The sequence below is a fragment of the Chiloscyllium punctatum genome, chromosome 5 (assembly GCF_047496795.1).
Source record: "Chiloscyllium punctatum isolate Juve2018m chromosome 5, sChiPun1.3, whole genome shotgun sequence".
Taxonomy (NCBI): Eukaryota; Metazoa; Chordata; class Chondrichthyes; order Orectolobiformes; family Hemiscylliidae; genus Chiloscyllium; species Chiloscyllium punctatum.
This window is the reverse complement of record NC_092743.1, coordinates 127140300-127159201: the sequence shown is the minus strand read 5'-3', so window position 1 is coordinate 127159201 and position 18902 is coordinate 127140300. Positions and strand designations below refer to the sequence as shown.

The window sequence follows — 18902 nt, the reverse complement described above, 5'->3', positions numbered from 1 at the left end:
GTATTTTAAATGGGTCATTTTTTGTCCATGGTGTACCAGAGGGCTTTCTGACACAGTATGTGAACAGGCCCACAAGGGACGAGGCCACATTAGATTCGGTACTGAGGAATGAACCAGGCCAGGTGTTAGATTTGGAGTTGGGTGAGCATTTTGGTGATAGTGACCACAATTCAGTTATGTTCACTTCAGCGATGGAAAGGGATAGGTATACACCGGAGCAATTACGATGTGATTAGACAAGATTTTGGATGCATAGGTTGGGGAAGGAAACTGCAGGGACTGGGCACAATAGAAATGTGGAGTTTATTCAAGGAACAGCTACTGGCAGAGAGAAAGTTGTCGAGCACAGGAGCCATGGTTTACTAAGCAAGTCGAATGTCTTGTCAAGAGGAAGAAGAAGGCTTATGTTAGAATGAGATGAGAAGGCTCAGGGTGATTGAGAGTTACAAAGTAGCTAGAAAACACCTAAAGAGAGAGCAAAGGTGTGCGAAGAGGGGACATGAGAAGTCATTGGCAGATAGGATCAGGGAAAACCCTAAGCTTTCTGCAAGTATATAAGAGATAAAAGAATGACGAGAGTAAGATTAGGGCCAAACAAGGACAGTAGTGGGAAGTTGTGTGTGGAGTCAGAGCAGATGGGGGAAGAGCGAAATAAATATTTTTTGTCAGTATTCAGACTGGAAAAAGACAATGTTGTCGAGGTGAATACTGAGATACAGGCTACTAGACTAGATGGGATTGAGGCTCACAAGGAGGATGGGTTAGAAATTTTGGGAAGTGTGAAAATAGATAAAGCCCCTGGGCTGGATGGGATTTATCTTAGGCTTCTCTGGGAAGCCTCTGAGGAGATTGCTGAGTCTTTGGCTTTGATCTTTATGTCGTCATTGTCTTCAGGAATAGTGCCAGAAGACTGGAGGATAGCAGGTGTTGTTATCTTGTTTAAGAAGGGGAGTAGAAATAACCTTGGTAATTATAGGCCAGTGAGCCTTACTTTGGTTGTGGGTAAAGTATTGGAAAAAGTTAAACGAGAATGGATTTATAATCATCCCGATAGGAAAACATTGATTAGGGTTAGTCAACATTGTTTCATCAAAGGTAGGTCGTGCCTCACAAACCTTACTGAATTCTTTGAGACCAAACAGGCGGATGAGGGTAAAGCTGTTCATGTGGTGTATATAGATTTTTCAGTAAGGCTATTGGTAAGGTTCCCACGGTAGGCTACTGCACAAAATACGCAGGCATGGGATTGAGGGTGATTTAGCAGTTTGCATCAGAAATTAGCTAGCTGAAAGAAGACAGAGCATGGTGGTTAATGGGAAATGTGTATCCTGGAGTTTAGTTACTAATGGTGTACTGCAAGATCTGTTTTGGGTTCACTGCTGTTTGTCATTTTTATAAATTACCTGATGAGGGTGTAGAAGGATGGGTTAGTAAATTAGCGAATGACACTAAGGTTGGTACAGTTGTGGATAGTGCAGGAGGATGTTGTAGGTTACAGAGGGACATAGAATTCGGCTGAGAAGTGGTAAATGGAGCTTAATGCAGAAAGATGTGAGATGATTCACTTTTGAAGGAGTAACAGGAATGCAGAGTACTGGGCTAATGGTAAGATTCCTGCTGGTGTAGATGAGCAGAGAGATCTTGGCGTTCATGTACATAGATCCCTCAAATTGCCACCCAGGTTGATAGGGCTGTTAAGACGGCATACAGTGTGTTAGCTTTCATGAGTGGAGGAGTCAAATTTCTGAACCACTAGGTCATGCTGCAGCTGTACAAAACACTGGTGCGGCCACGTTTGGAGTATTGCATGCAGTTCTGGTCACCGCATTAGAGGAAGGATCTGGAAGCTTTGGAAAGGGTTCAGAAGAGATTTACCAGGATGTTGCCTGGTATGGAGAGACTGTCTTATGAGGAGAGGCTGAGGGACTTGAGGCTGTTTTTTGTTAGAGAGAAGGAGGTTGAGAGGTGACTTAATTGAGACATGTAAGATAATCAGTGGATGAGATAGGTTGGACAGTGAGAGCCTATTTCTTAGGATGTTAATGGATAGCATGGAAGGACATAGCTTCACATTGAGGGGTGACAGATATAAGACAAATGTCAGAGGTAGTTTCTTTACTCAGAGTAGTAGGGGCGTGGAACACACTGCCTGCAATAGTTGTAGACCTGCCAATTTTACGGGCATTTAAATGGTCATTGGATAAGCATTTGGATGAGAATGGAATAGTGTAGGTTAGATGGGCTTCAGATTGGTTTCACAGGTTGGTGCAACATTGAGGGTGAAAGGGCCTGTATTGCACTGTAATATTCTATGTTCTTTGAATAGAAACATTTGGGGTTCTGGTCAAGAATAAGAAAGAGTCATATATTTGATTTAAGTAAATGGCATCAAATGAATCTTGAAGAGTTTAAAGGGTAGAGGGGCATTCTCAACAGGGAAACCAGGAGGGCAAAAAGGGGACATGAGATAACTTTATCTGCCTATGTTAAGGATAATCCAAACCAACTCTATAAGTATATTTAGAGCAAAAGAGCAACTGGGGAGAGAACGGGGCTCCTTAAAGATTAATAAGGTCATCTATGTGTTGACCTCAAGAGATGAGAGAGACATTATTTGAATATTTTGTGACAATGTTGACTGCGGAGAAAGAAATGGAGGTGAAATAAAGATTGATGTTTTATTAAAGAACAGCAAGTGCTGGAGGTCATAGAAAGCATAACGGTAGATACATTTTCAGGACCTGATCAAGTGTACTCAGGACATTGTGGGAAGTTAGGGAAGAAATTGCCTGTCACAGAGATATTTGTATCATCAATAACCACAGGTGAGGTGCTAGAGAATTAGAGGTTGGATAATGCTGTGCATTTAAGGAAAAGCCTAGGAACTGCAGGTAGACATAATAGTGCAGGAGGCATTTGGTACGCTTGCCTTTATTGGTCAATGCGTTGTGTATAAGAGTTGGAGGTCATGTTATGGCTGTATCGGACATTGGTTAGACCAGTTTTGAAATACTGCGTTCAAATGTGGTCTTCCCACTATAGGAAGGATGTTGTAAAACTTGAAAGGGTTCAGAAAGATGCACAAGGATGTTGCCAGGGTTGGAGGGTCTGACTACAGGGAGAGGCTGAATAGACTGGGGCTATTTTCCCTAAGCCGTTGGAGGCTGAGGGGTGATCTCAAAAGAAGTTTATAAAGTCATGAGGGGCATAAGGTGAAGAGCCAAGGTCTGTCTTCCAGGACAGGGAGTGTAGAACTAGAGGGCATATGTTTAAGTTAAGAGGGGAAGGATTTAAAAGGGACTTAAAGGACAACGTTTTCACGCAGAGGTGATGCGTGTATGGAATGAGCTGCCAGAGGAAGTGGTAGATACAGGTACAATTACAACGTTTAAAAGGCATCTGTATGGATATCTAAATAGGAAGTGCTAAGAGGGATATAGGCCAAATGCTGGCAAATGGCACTAGATTAATTTAGGATATGTGCTCGGCATGGATGAGTTGGACCGAAGGGTCTGTTTCCATGCTGTATAACTCATTAAATCTATAAACCTATGAGTCTGACATCGCTGGTGGATAAGTTGTTGGAGGTGATTCTGAAAAATAGGATTTACATTCATTTGGAGAGGGAAGGAATCATTCGGGATAATCAGCATGGCTTTACACATGGAAAATTGTGTCTCTCAAACTTGATTGACTTTTTTGAGAAAGTAACCAAAATAATTGAAGGCAGAGCGATAGATGTTGTTTACTTGGTCTTTGACAAGATTCTGCATGATAGACTAAGTAGTAAAGTTCGATCAATTGGGATTCAGAGAGAGCTTGCCAAATGGATGCAAAATTGGCTTAACGGTCAGAGATAGAGGGTAGTTTATTTTTGGACAACAAGCCTGTGACCATTGGCGTTCCACAGGGATCAGTATTGGCTCCACTTTTGTTTGTCATTTATATAAACAATTTGGAGGGGAATTTAGGAGGTATGGTTAGTAAGTTCGCAGGTGACACCAAAAAGGTTTCATTAGATTACAAAGAGATCTTGATCAATTGGGCCAGTTGGCTGAAGAGTGGCAGATGGAGTTTAATTTGGATAAATAAGAGTTGTTGCACTTTGATAAAGTAAACAAGGGCAGTACTGATACAGTTAATGGTAGCACCCTGAGTAGAGTTGTAAAACAGAGTCACCTCGGGGTTCAGGTTCATAATTCTTTGAAATTTGCATCACATATAGACAGCATGCTTGACTTCATTTCTCAGATCTTTGAGCATCAGAGTTGGGATGTCATGTTGAGGTTGTGCAGCACGTTGGTGAGGCCACTTCTGATGTACTGTATATAGTTCTGGTCACCCTGTTATAGGAAAGATATTGTTAAATTAGAGTGTTCAGAAAGGAGTTACCAAAATGTTGCCAGGAATGGAAGATTTGAGTTGTAAAGATAGGCTGGCATCTTTTTCATTGGAGTGTAGAAGGCTGAGGAGTGATCTCGTAGAGGTTCATAAAATGAATAGGGGCATAGGTAAGTTGAATAGTAAGGGTTGTTTTCAGTTGGGTCGGGAGTTCAAGCCTAGGGTGACATATTTTTAAAGTGAAAGGAGAAAGATTTTAAAATGACATGGGCAACGTTTTCACACAATGGTTGGGATGTGGGACAAACTGCCAGAGGATGTGGTGGATGCAGACGCACTTGCAACATTTAAAAGGATACGTGTATGAATAGGAGAGGTTTGGAGGAATATGGGCCAAATACAGGAAAGTGGGACTAGTTTGATTTGAGAACATAGTCGGTGTGGACTAATTGGACCTAAGTATGACCTATGATGTCCCTCCTGTAGTGTGGCAATCAGAACTACACACATTACCTCAAATGAGGCCTCACTGAAGTCTTGTACAGCTGCAAATATCTTGCTAGCTTTTTTACTCAATGACCTGCATAAAGGCAAGCATGCCATCTGACTACTTTACTGCCTTATCCACTTGTGTTACCACTTTCAGGATCTTTGGACTTGCACCCCAAGTAGCCCTGTATATCAGTACTCAGAAGGGTCTTGCCATTTACTGTATACTTTCCTCTTGCATTTGACCCCCCCCAAAATGCATCATCTCACACATTTATGGATTAAACTCCATTTACCTTTTCTCCATCCAGTTTTCCATCTGACCTGTATCATGCTGTATCCTTTGATAACTTTCCTCACCATCCACAACTCCTCCAATTTTTGTCATCTGCAAACTTACTAATCAGACCACCTACTTTTTAATCTCAATTATTTACAAATGTACAAACAACAGAGGTCCCAGTGCTGATCCTTGTGGAACAGTAGACCTGGTGGTAGACCTCCAGTCAGCAAAGCACCCCTCCACAACAGCCCAACCCCCCCAAACAGCCACCCACACATGCACGCACGCACATCTTCTATGACCAAACCAATTTTGTATCTGACTTGCCAACTCTGATACAAAGCGGACGTCAACATGCCTCTGATAATTAAAACAGAACCACCCAGAAAATATCACCTCTCAATGTGATAAAACAAGTCTGACAAGTGGTATAACCTATCTCTTAGCCTCCAATCTGTTATATAGGGGTGGTTAAATGAAATAGAATCCTTTCACCCACTCTGTAATTAACAAGTAACAATTTATCTAACTCCAACAGTGAATAAAATAACAGAATTGCTAACAAATAGAATAAATCTCTTCTAACCACTGCTTATTCCCTTCCTGAATTAAATTCTAATAGGCATGCTATTTTAGTAAAACAGGTCCATTTGTATAAATCCAGTTCATAAGAATAATGAATTAAAACTTAATCTCTCAAAGTTCACACTGGATTTGTCTTCCAGAATGTTTGTCTGTCCTTTTTAGATTACTTACAGTGTGGAAACAGGCCCTTCGGCCCAACAAGTCCACACCGCCCTGCCAAAGCGCAACCCACCCATACCCCTACATTTACCCCTTACCTAACACTACAGGCAATTTAGCATGGCCAATTCACCTGACCTGCACATCTTTGGACTGTGGGAGGAAACCGGAGTACCCGGAGGAAACCCACGCAGACACTGTGAGAACGTGCAAACTCCACACAGTTAGTCGCCTGAGGCGGGAATTAAACCCGGATCTCTGGCGCTGTGAGGCAACAGTGCTAACCGCTGTGAGGCAACAGTGCTAACCACTGTGCCACCGTGCCGCCCTCTCCAGCCTTTCTCCTCTGTCTCTCCTGATGTCTTCCTCTGATCGAAATGCCTTCTCAATCTGCCGAATTCTGGTGTCTAGAATAAGAGATTAATGTGCCATGGTATCGTTGATGGATAGATGGTGCTTTTTTTTTTAAGAGAATGTGGAGATTTCTTGAGCGAGCCTGGTATTTCTTTCTCAAATGGCACTTTGCTCACACCTTTCAGATGGCAGTTGGCTCTCCCTCTCTGTCTAATTGCCCCTGTGTTATATACCCCTATCCATGTGAAATTCTGATCGTGTGATTGGTTTCAGTTTGTCAACACCATCAGATTTGAATTTAATTAGTCCTTAGTTTCCAAGTGCCTTTTTAAATTAATTGGCTGAATTTAAACTGTTGCTTGAGTAAAAATGCTGCTTGGTCCTGCCTACTGAACAGCTTTTTGATACATTGTGTCAATTCAAGCACCTGCAGCTCCTTACCTACAAACATTCATTTTTAAAACTCTAAGCTTTCTAATCGCTGTATCTTAAAGGGATTATGCCATGCTTTCCCGAATTTACAACTTTACCATTTTTACACAATAGCTTTGTGAAAACGCACTATGTGGGATCCCACAGTGGGCTGGCCTACCATGAGAGACCTTGTGAAATGGCTGTAGTGAACTTCATGTTGGCAACATCCACTGCCCTATCCTCATCAGTCATCGTCATCATCGTCACTTCCTCAAAAAACTCAAATCAAATTTGAGAGACAAACTAAGCCATGCTGACTATCCCTGATAAGTCCATTCTTTTCCAAATGCGTGTTAGCTCTGTCCCTAAAAATCTTGTCAAACAATTTCCATAACACTGATGTAAGGCTCAGCAGCTTATTGTTTCCTGGATTATCCCTGTTGCCATTCTTTAATAAAGAAATAGCATTGGCTTTTCTCCAGTCTTCTGGTACCTTGCCTTTGGCTGCAGAGGATACAGGTCGGCCCCAGCAATCTCTTCCCTTTGCTCCTTTGTATCCTGGGACAGATCCCACCAGACTTTGAAGACTTAAATACCTCGATCAAGGCACCTAACATTCTTCTCAATATCCACATGCCCTAAAATATCAACATGCCCCTCCCTACTCTTGCCATCATCGATCATGTTCTTCTTGGTGAATATTGATGCAGAGTACTCATTTAAAGTACTCACCCACTTACTCTAGCTCCACATATAAACTCCCTCCTTTGTGCTTGAGTGGACCTTCCTTTTCCTTAGCTACCCTTTTGTTCCTAATATATGTATAAAATGCTTTGGGATTCTCTTTAATCCTACTTGCCAAGAATATTTAGCTTCCTGATTTCATGTTTTCAGTTCTTTTCTGCTCCCTTTAAATTCCTCAAGGGTTCTGTCTGATTTTTCCTAAACCTTAGGTATGCTTCCTTTCTCTTTTTGACGAAAATTTTCATGTTTTTTGTCACTTAGGATTCCCAAATTTTCCTATCTTTATTCTTCATCCTCATAGGAACGTGCTGGTCCTAAACCGGCTTTTAAAAAAGTTCCCACATTTCAGATGTGGATTTCCATGATCTGCTTATATCTTTGTTCCTCAATTCCTCTTAAATGAGGAATTGTTGATGGTGCAAGAATACAAAGTACTTTTAGAATTTATAAATCATTCATGATTTATAAATCTCTCTGCAAATGTTGAAGAAAATACTTTGTTGAATCAAGGAAAGGACCTGTAAAGAGCATTAAGAAATGTATGGTTTAAAAATACTCAACAAATCGTGATTTGGATTTCTATGCAGTTCTGCCGTGACCGTACATTCTCTGATGCAGCTGAGCAAAAGTCAGGGGAACAGTGGTCAAACACATTATTAGCTACTGATTGATTGCACATGTGGTTATGCTGAAGTCATTTTGACATTTTGCATCCTGCACAAGGTCAGTATCATTAAACAGTGGATTATTAACCATTGGCTGTCCCTATTATCCTTCATACTACAAATCTGTTGATTGAAAAATGAAATTCTGTCATGTTCTGAGGGCATCTGTGCTGTAGGGCAAAACTTTATTATATTGAATTGACTTGAATCATTTATTGTCACATGTATTCAATAAAAAATACAGTGAAGTGTGTGTACCGTCACCATGTATGGCTCCATTCACATTATAGAATCACAGGGTCATAGCGATGTACAGCACAGAAACAGACCATTCGCTCCAACCCATCCATGCCAACCAGATATCTCGACCCAATCTGGTCCCACCTGCCAGCACCTGTTAATTTAAGATAGCTTAGACAGAGTCCAACATTTCCTCCTCCACTGCTACAGTGTCTCTCTGGGCTTCACTGGCCCATGCCGTGATATCGCCAGAATCCCTGCTCCGAGTTACACCGGCTCACACCGTGCTGCTGCCAGAATCCCCGCTCCCAGCTACACAAGCCCACGCCATGTCTCCGCTAGAGTCCCTGCTCCGGGCAACACCGACTCGCACCATGCTGCGGCCAGAGTCCCTGCTCCGGGCTACACTAACCCATGTCATATATCTCCTCCAGAGACTCTTCTCCGGGTTACACTGACCCATGCCTCGTCTCTGCCAGAATCCCCACTCTGAGCTACACTGGCCCACGCCATGCCTCTGTCAGAGTCACCGCTCTGAGCTACACCAGCTCACGCCATGCTACCACGAGTGCCTGCTCTGGGCTATACTGGCCCCGTCATGCTGACGCCAAAGTCCCTGCTCCAAGCTACAATAGCCCATGCCATGCTATCGCTAGAGTGCCCGCTCCGCACTACACCAGCCCACACCCTGCCCCCGCCAACGTCCCCACTCTGGGCTACACTGGGCAACACCATGCCTTTGCCAGAGACTCTGCTCTGAGCTACACTGGATTACGCCATGCTGCCACCAGAAACCTTACTCTGAGCTACACCGACTCATGATGTACCCCCACAGAGTCCCTGGTCCGGGCTGTACCTCCGGCTGATTCCTCGCACTGGGCTATACCAGCCCATGCGGTGCTGTTGCCAGCGTCCCTGGGCCACTGCCAGGCGGACATGAGAGTCCTGCTTCAGGCTTCACAGGCAAGTCGACTCTGTAACCACACTGCCTCTGAGCTGCAGCTGCTCTAGAACCCATGGAAGCCACCTTCCTGCTGATGAACTCTTTATCAGATAAATTTGAGTGAATGCTAAATAAAACTGAGAAAAGACGAAGGGGAAAAAAGAAAAAGCGGAAAAAGAGGAAAAGCCTTGACATAGGATCCTGGACGCTGTCTTCCCCACTGCCGCACCTTTAGCGGGAAAAACTTACAGCATGATCTTACGTCTAAATTTAGCTAACTTTTTATTTTAATTTAGAGCCATAGAGTCATAGAGATGTACATTATTGAAACAGGCCCTTCGATCCAACCCTTCTATGCCAATCAGATATCCAAACCCAATCTAGTCCCACCTGTCAGCAACTGGCTCATATCCCTCCAAACCCTTCCTGTTCATATACCCATCCAAATGCCTCTTAAATGTTGCATTTGTACCAGCCTTCACCACTTCCTCTGGCAGCTCATTCCATTCACGTACCACCCTATGTGTGAAAAGGTTGCCCCGTAGGTCTCTTTTATATCTTTCCCCTCTCACCCTAAACCTATGACCTCTAGTTCTGGACTCTCCGACCCCAGGGAAAAGACTTTGCCTATTTACCCTATCCATGCCCCTCATAATTTTGTAAACCTCTATAAGGTCACCCCTCAGCCTCTAATGCTCCAGGAAAAACAGCCCCAGCCTGTTCAGCTTCTCCCTATAGGTCAAATCCTCCAACCCTGGCAACATCCTTGTAAATCTTTTCTGAACCCTTTCGAGTTTCACAACATCTTTCCGATAGGAAGGAGACCAGAATTGCACATACAATAGTGTCCAACAGTGGCCTAACCAATGTCTTGTACAGCCGCAACATGACCTCCCAACTTCTGTATTCAATACTCTGACCAATAAAGGAAAGCATACCATACACCGCCTTCACGATCCTACCTACCTGCGATTCCACTTTCAAGGAGCTATGAACCTGCACTCCAAGGTCTCTTTGTTCAGCAACACTCCCTAGTACCTTACCATTAAGTGTATAAGTCCTGCTAAGATTTGCTTTCCCAAAATGCAGCTCCCCTCATTTATCTGAATTAAACTCCATCTGCCACTTCTCAGCCATTGCCCCATCTGGTCAAGATCCTGTTGTAATCTGAGATAACCCTCTTCGCTGTCCACTACACCTTCAATTTTGGTGTCATCTGCAAACTTACTAACTGTACCTCTTATGCTCGCATCTAAATCATTTATGTAAATGGCAGAACGTAGAGGACCCAACACTGATCCTTGTGGCACTCCACTGGTCAAAGGCCTCCAGTCTGAAAAACAACCCTCCACCACCAGCCTCTGTTTTCTATCTTTGAGCCAGTTCTGTATCCAAATGGCTAGTTCTCCCTGTATTCCACGAGATCTAACCTTGCTAATCAGTCTCCCTTGGGGAACCTTGTCAAACGCCTTACTGAAGTCCATATAGATCACATCTACTGCTCTGCCCTCATCAATCCTCTTTGTTACTTCCTCAAAAAACTCAATCAAGTTTGTGAGACATGATTTCCCACGCACAAAGCTATTCCTAATCAGTCCTTGCCTTTCCAAATACATGTACATCCTGTCTCTCAGGATTCCCTCCAACAACTTGCCCACCACCGATGTCAGGTTCACTGGTCTATAGTTCCCTGGCTTGTCCTTACCACCCTTCTTAAATAGTGGCACCACGTTAGCCAACCTCCAGTCTTCTGGCACCTCACCTGTGACTATCGATGATACAAATATCTCAGCAAGAAGCCCAGCAATCACTTCTCTAGCTTCCCACAGAGTTCTCGGATACACCTGATCAGGTTATGGGGATTTATCTACCTTTACCCGTTTCAAGACATCCAGCACTTCCTTCTCTGTAAATGGACATTTTGCAAGTTTGGTCTCAGCAGGAGTATTGCATCTATATCTAAACCCTCTCGTGAAGGAATTGGAGACAATGTACAAAACATTCATAAGAATGATTCCAGTGATGAAGAACTGCAGTTATGAAGATTATTAATTATGTTAGGACTATTTTTCTTGGAGAAAAGAAGGCTGAGAAGAGATTTTGGCAAAAGTATTCAAACAACGAGGGGTCTAGACCAGTGAAAAGGGAGAAACATTCCATTAGTGAAAAGAACAAGATGAGAGAAGGTAGATTTAAAATAATTGACAAAAGAAGATAAACTATATGAGAACAAAGTTAAAAATCACACAACACCAGGTTATAGTCCAACAGGTTTAATTGGAAGCACACTAGCTTTCGGAGTGTCGCTCCTTCACCAGGTGATAGTGGAGGGCTCAATCCTATCACTCCACTATCACCTGATGAAGGAGCGTCACTCTGAAAGATAGTGCTTCCAATTAAACCTGTTGGACTATAATCTGGTGTTGTGTGATTTTTAACTTTGTACACCCCAGTCCAACACCGGCATCTCCAAATCATGACTACTATATGAGAACAATTGTCTTTTTGTATGATTTTGGAGATGTCGGTGTTGCTCTGGGGTGTACAAAGTTAAAAATTACACAACACCAGGTTGTAGTCCAACAGGTTTAATTGGAAGCACACTAGCTTTCAGAGCGCCGCTCCTTCTTCAGGTGGCGCAACACTCCGAAAGCTAGTGCTTCCATTCAAACCTGTTGGATTATAACCTGGTGTTGTGATTTTTGTCTTTATGTAGTATGTGATTCTGACCTAGTGTGTGGAGGAGGCAGTTTCAGTTGCAGCATTCATAGGTGAATTTGATTATTATTTGTGAAGGAACAACGTGCTAAAGGGAAGAAAAGAAGGCAGGGGATTTGCTCATTTCGAATTGGGATCTGGTAAGGAGTGGTACAAGAGAAGTATAGGCTACCAAATTTCAAAAGATATGCTAGTTGATCTTTGAGAACTTTTTGGAAAATGATATTTATTTTCTAAAAGCAACTTTTACCACTACAATCCAGTTATTTGCAGTTATGATGAATCCTTGGACTCATTTTGTTCCAGGAGTCTAGAGTGGTGCTGGAAAAGCACAGCAGGTCAAGCAGCATCCGAGGAGCAAGAAAATCGATGTTTCAGGCAAAATCCCTTCATCAGGAATAAGGACAACGTCGATTTTCTTGCTCCTCAGATGCTGCCTGAACTGCTCACCACACACGTCTTGACTCTGATCTCCAGCATCTATAGTACTCTCTTTCGCCTACATTTTGTTGTATGCCCAATGCTGTTATCGTATAATGTTTGCAGCAGTTCCCACATTGAAATTGGCAGGTGGACTTAGATGAAACAGAAATAATGTGCTGTCATATAGCGTCTATCTTGAATTCATTGCTGTTGAGCTAATTTCTGTAATAAACAGGCTCGGTGTTGTTTGAAATACAGATTTCAGTGCTCTGGATTCCTATCATCAAGAAGAGTAGTGGGCAAAGGCTGGCCATGTGGCATGGAGTCAGACATCTGCTTTTCTGTCACATCTGTAAATGAATTAATCTCTCACCTATAAAATGTTTCTGTTTATCCATCATCAATATCACTAGTTTTCCACTTCAGCTGCCCAACCTCAAGGCATCGTGGAGCAATTTAGTAGCATTGAGAATGGAGGTGCTGGGTCAATGAATGAAAAGTTTTCTGTGGAAAGATGGTGTAGTGGTGGTGGAGGAATTGGGAAGGTGTGTGTGTGTGTGAGGTTGGGGGGGGCGGAGAGGTGGTGGTGAGAAAGATGAGCTGATTGCCAAGTAACTGAGCATGTGAAAGACTTCACTCAAAATCTGTCATGGTGGAATGTGGAGAGTTTAGCTGAATCCTAGCTGAGTATACAAAATATTTTGTGTGTGGTAGTTTAAACCCACAGATTTTCATATTTGTGTAATGTATTATTTTCTGTTGATCTTTAATGTGCAGACTTCAGTCATGTACTAAATATTTTGATGCTGGTGCCTGGAAATTTTCAGTAGCTGTTTCTGTTCAGTCATGCGATGTGGCCATCATTGGCAAGGCCACTCTTTGTTATCTGTATCTAATTAGTCTTAACAAAGTGGTAGTGACTTAAAATTCTGTCACATTGGGTAATAATTCTCAAAGCAAAAATGTCCATAATCCTGAAGCAATGTGTTTTGTTATTAGTACAGTAAGTTCTCTATCCATCAGATCACCAATTGCAAATTTGTCTATCTGGGCCAAAATAAGTAACAATAAAAGTCAACACCCACAGGCAAAACCTGCATATTTGCGATTTATAACCTCTCTTTAAAAACTCCACACTCACAAATTTCATGATTTGTGGGGTTCTCAGGAACGGGACTCTCATGGGTACAGAGGGATGTCCATCATTGTTTATTTTAACTGCACTGTCATGCTTAAGATCACTCTGGTAACTGGACATGTTGGTCCACAATCTTGAAGATAATGAAGGTAAATGAATGAATACTCATGTTTCTGGCTGTTTGAAGTCTAATAGTTTCACCCATTTGAAAAGGCCGAGAAGTATTTGCATTTCACAATATCATGACAAGTGCTTTAATTACTTGATTGCTTGTCCAAAAAAATACTTTCGGACCTTTTTTCTTTGTCTACAAATTTTCAAATGTTTTTGCATTCAGTCCCCTTCACGTCTGGGCATCAGCTTTAGTGTTTTACACAATTTGCATTCACTTTAAGAACATAAGCAAGAGCAGGACTTGTGTTTGTTTTGGGAAATTTTGAGTCAATTTTCTTTTTGATTATGTTAGAAATATCAACTTGGCTGCTGTTTCAAGCACTAAAATGTCTCGGATGGGATTAAAGCAATTTAGGATAAATGACCACTGATTGAAACAGCTGAAGTCCCAGAAGTTAGAGTATATTTTGCACTCTAGGGCATGGCTTCTTTGCCCTTCTTATATGATTGGGTGTCTTTCTTCAAAGGATAAAGATGGAGACCGAGCCGTTCACCATGCTTCGTTTGGGGATGAAGGTGCTGTAATTGATGTTTTACATCGAGGAGGAGCTGATCTCAATGCTCGGAATAAGCGAAGGCAGACTCCATTGCATATTGCTGTAAATAAAGGTCATTTGCAAGTTGTTAAAACTTTGCTTGACCTTGGATGCCATCCAAGCCTCCAGGTGAGGAATAGAATGTTTGATCACTGTTAAAGTTAAAACTTTAAATATTGAAGTTTGCTAATTTTCCACTTTGGCTTACACTTAGCATTTATGATTTTTTCTACCAAATTCAGTCGTTAATCATTCTAAATATTCATATTTTTACAAAATAAAACTAAATGAAATTCATTTCAGGCAGTTTTGAATATTGCTGAATATTTTGCACTTAACTGCAACTGATTTAAAAAACGACCAAAAGTAAGGTTTAAAGGTGCAAGGCAGAGATAATGCCTGTTTGAAGAGAGAAATGCAAGTAAGAATAAAGGCAATAGCATATTAACATTTTTTTTAAACCTCATACAGACACTTTGATTAATCCTATTTTATGCTGGAATAATTGCAGGTGTATTTCCATAATTTTTAAGTCATGACTATACCAACTATAATTGAAGCTATTTTTTTCCCCCTAAACTTTTACTCCATTTTTCACTGTGGTGATCTCCACAGAAATTACATTATGTTAGAAAATGTCAGCCAGTTTTTAAAGCTTTCCTTTATGAAAATGAAATATTTGTGATTAATGAATCTGTCTTTGAGAACTGAATGACACTCATAATGTTTGGAACGAATTGATTTATGATTTGCTCATTCTGAATTCTGTTATTCAGTTCAGAATAATGTAATTTAGCATGAGCAGTCATAGAGAATTTGTGTTCGGTGCATTCTCCAAAATGCTGGAGACATCCAAATTAATGAATATGATTCAAATTTTAGGTATTGCATTTAGGTAGTTTTTGTAAGTTGTATTTTTGTTCTATCTTCATCTGCTTATAAAATGTCTAGATTATTAGTTTATTTTGACATGATCTTCTTTGAACTTAGAGGGAGGGAAACTTATTGCTTTTAAACTTATTTTAAATTTATGTTGTGTATCCCTGCAGGACTCTGAAGGTGACACACCCCTTCACGATGCAATAAGCAAAAAACGCGATGATATGCTCTCTGTGCTGCTAGAATCTGGTGCAGATGTGACAATTACTAACAACAATGGTTTCAATGCTCTTCATCATGCTGCACTGCGAGGCAATCCCAGGTATTCTTAGATATCAATTCATGTGGGAATTTTGAAAAAATCAGTTGTAATGATTTGATTATTTTAACTGTGAGATGGATTTTGTGTTGTTTATTCACTTTTTACTCTGTAAAGATTACACATACTTTTCTTGAACTCCACTCAGTGGAATGTCCAGTAAAGCTAGTTTAAATATCTGGTCCCAACAAACTCATTGAGAGAACCTCAAACCACATATATCTCTTCAGCTATATCTTTCAACTTTTCCTTAACATTCACTCCACACAAGTGCGAGGCAATGACCATCTCAAAACTGAAAAATCTAACCATCGTTACTTAACTTTCACTGGCATTAGCATTACTGAATTTCCCACCTTCAACATCCTTGTCGTTTTTATTAACCTGCAACTGAGCTGAACCAGCCAGATTGTTACAACTGAAATTGGAGAAATGCATATTTCTCCAGTCGCATTACTGCACTGGTCACAATATATGTATAAGTTCTTTCGCCCATCAGTGATGTAGCCAAAGTGTGCTTCATTTATATTAGATTTAGAATAAAATGACGGCAGCACAGTGGCTCAGTAATTAGCACTGCTGCCTCAGTGCCCTGGAGGTGGGTACAATTCCAGCCTTGGGTGACTGTGTAGCATCTGCATATTTTCCCCTGTCTGTGTGGGCTTCCTCCAGGTGCTATGGTTTCTTCCCACAGTCTACGATCTGCAGGTTAAATGGACTGACGGGACTGCAATTGTCCGTTGTGTAGACTAGATATATTAGCCATAGAAAATGTGTGGTGATGGGATTTGGCAGAACTGGGTCTGGGTCAGATGCTCTTCAGAGATCTTGTATGGACTCGGGCCAAATGGCCTCCTCTCATGCTATAGGGATTCTATGAAAACAAAACAGGTTGCTTTAGAAAATGGCAAATTTATTAATTTATTCTGAAAATAGTATGTATTCAACCAAATTGTAAAGCTCATTAATATAGTTTTAAATCTAAAAGTATAAATATTTACTCTTCTAAATAACCACACAGGCATATATAAAATGTGCAAACCAGTTAAGAAAAAAATGAAGAACCTTCCCTACAGAGAATAATTTTAAGAAAACAATTTTAGTTGAATAATGGTTAGTTATTGAAGGAATAAAAGGGTAGATTAAAGGATACGAAATGTTCAAAATAATTGTCAATCAGTTTCCTGGCACATGCAGAAGGGTGCCATGAAATGTGGGCAATTTTCACTGGGACTTTTACAAATGCAATTCCTTCAGGAATCACCAAGAAAACTTATTTTAAGGGCTTTCTAGGACAACAGGAGGGTCAGTATTATATCCATCACACTGAGCCCTCAAAGTGTTCACTCCAGAGAGGATGTTCTGAGTAGCTTTTCTCTCTCTACAGGCTGTAGCCCTCCTGAACTCAAAAGAATATCAACACAAAGACTAACTCCTGGCAGCCATAAACTGAGTGCAATTTTGAGCAAGTCCAAGCAATTAGCTTAAGCCATGTGACTTCCAAGAAATTTATATTTAAATGTCCCAATGTCCCAATGTCCTTTTCTTAAACAATCAAAGTAACTCAAGTGAATCACTATCCACAATTATTAGGTATTAATCCTCAAAAGAAAAGAGTCTTCATAGCATTACAAAGATATAGATATAAAAGCAGATCAATAGCTAGGAAATCTGTAGTGAGCAACTGACTTCCTGACTACCTAATGGCGTTCTTCATTCAAAAGGCACAAATTAGGAGGGTGATAGAATCTCTCCACTTGCTTGGATGAGTACAGCCCCATCAACATTCAACTTTGACATCATCCAGGGCAAAGCAGCCAGCTTGATTGGCACCCTATCCAGTGCATTCCACATTTACACCCTTCACCATCAATGCATAGTGACAGCAATATGCACCTTCTGCAAGATGCACTGCTGTAATTCAAAAAGCTTTTCAACAGCATTTTTCAATCCTGTCATCATGACCTGCAAATCCCTCTCCAAGCTGCTCATTATTGACATTGCTTCACTGTTGCTTGGTCAAAGCCTTGAGCTACCTTTCTAAATAGCTCTGATGTGGAGGTGCTGGTGTTGGATTGGGGGTGGACAAAGTCAGAAGTCCCATGACACCAGTTTATAGTCCAAAACAGGTATATTTGAAATTACAAGCTTTTGGAGCACTGTTCCTTTATCAGGTGAAGTAGCCTTTGACAATAACTGTAGGATACCTATAGCAGAAAGACTGCAGTGGTTCAAGAAGGCAGCACTAGGGCAATTGGGAATGGGTGATAAATACAGTCTCAGCCACAAATTGCTGCATCCCATGAATAAGTTATAAAAAAGAACAAATTGCATGGATTTGCATTGTGCTATGAATTTGCCAGGATTCTACATAAGGGTTACATTGTTACTGTACCAACTGGTTAACCTAGCAGCATTCCCCATGGGTTCAAACACCACTCTTATCAAAATGTAAGGATGCCAGTTCATTGTAGTACTGACGGTATGCTGCATTTTTTTTCAACATGTTTAGTGCACTTAATTTGAAAACTTTCATATCTGTCTCGTGAGAATTTCATTGAGAAAATGACTAGCTTTAGGTGATGTGCCAGTAGGTAGTGATGTACATGTAGCTAGTACTGTGAAAGTAGCTTTCTAGGTTCCAAATGTCATAACTTAGCTGTCACTTAATCTATGACGCTGAAAATGTGTTGCTGGAAAAGTGCAGCAGGTTAGGCAGCATCCAAGGAGCAGGAGAATTGACGTTTCGGGCATGAGCCCTTCAGGAATGAGGAACGTGTGTCCAGCAGGCTAAGATAAAAGGTAGGGGAGAGGGGCTAGGGAAATGCGATAGGTGGAAGGAGGTCAAGGTGAGGGTGTTCTTCCTAACCATATTGGAAAAATACACTAAACAAACAGTTCTTCCTCGCCATAACAGAAATGGATCCTTCGCTCCACGCTTGCAGCCATGCGCCGCTACCTACATTCCCTGCAACAAGACCTACCCCAGCTCAGGACAACACTCACGGACCTGCAAAGGACCTCTACGCTTCTTCATTCACAGAAGAATCCATACACTAAACAAACAGTTCTTCCTAGCCATATCGGAAACCTATCACCCTCACCTTGACCTCCTTCCACTTATCGCATTTCCAACGCCCCTCCCCCAAGTCCCTCCTCCCTACCTTTTATCTTAGCCTGCTGGACACACTTTCCTCATTCCTGAAGAAGGGCTCATGCCCGAAACGTCGATTCTCCTGCTCCTTGGATGCTGCCTGACCTGCGCTTTTCCAGCAACACATTTTCAGCTCTGATCTCCAGCATCTGCAGTCCTCACTTTCTACTTAATCTATGACATCTGGTAGTGTCTTGTGGTGTGCAGATAGCATCCCTACCTTTGAGCCAGCAGGCCTGAGTTCAAGTCCCACCTGCTCCATAGGTATGTGATAACATCTCTCTAGAGTTTGATTCAAAATTATCTAAATGACACCTGCCTTCAATGATGCCTCATAGTAACTG

The 18902-nt window shown here is 41.5% G+C and overlaps 1 protein-coding gene across 2 annotated transcripts in view; it reads left to right on the top strand.

Moving 5' to 3' along the window:
• Window positions 1–18902, top strand: part of mib1 (MIB E3 ubiquitin protein ligase 1) — a 151204-nt gene that overhangs the window by 70736 nt on the left and 61566 nt on the right. For both annotated transcript variants that reach the window (XM_072571274.1, XM_072571273.1), the window contains exons 11-12: window positions 14138–14335; window positions 15256–15407. In XM_072571274.1, the coding sequence (XP_072427375.1) occupies window positions 14138–14335; window positions 15256–15407 (350 nt within the window). The remainder of the gene's footprint in view (window positions 1–14137; window positions 14336–15255; window positions 15408–18902) is intronic.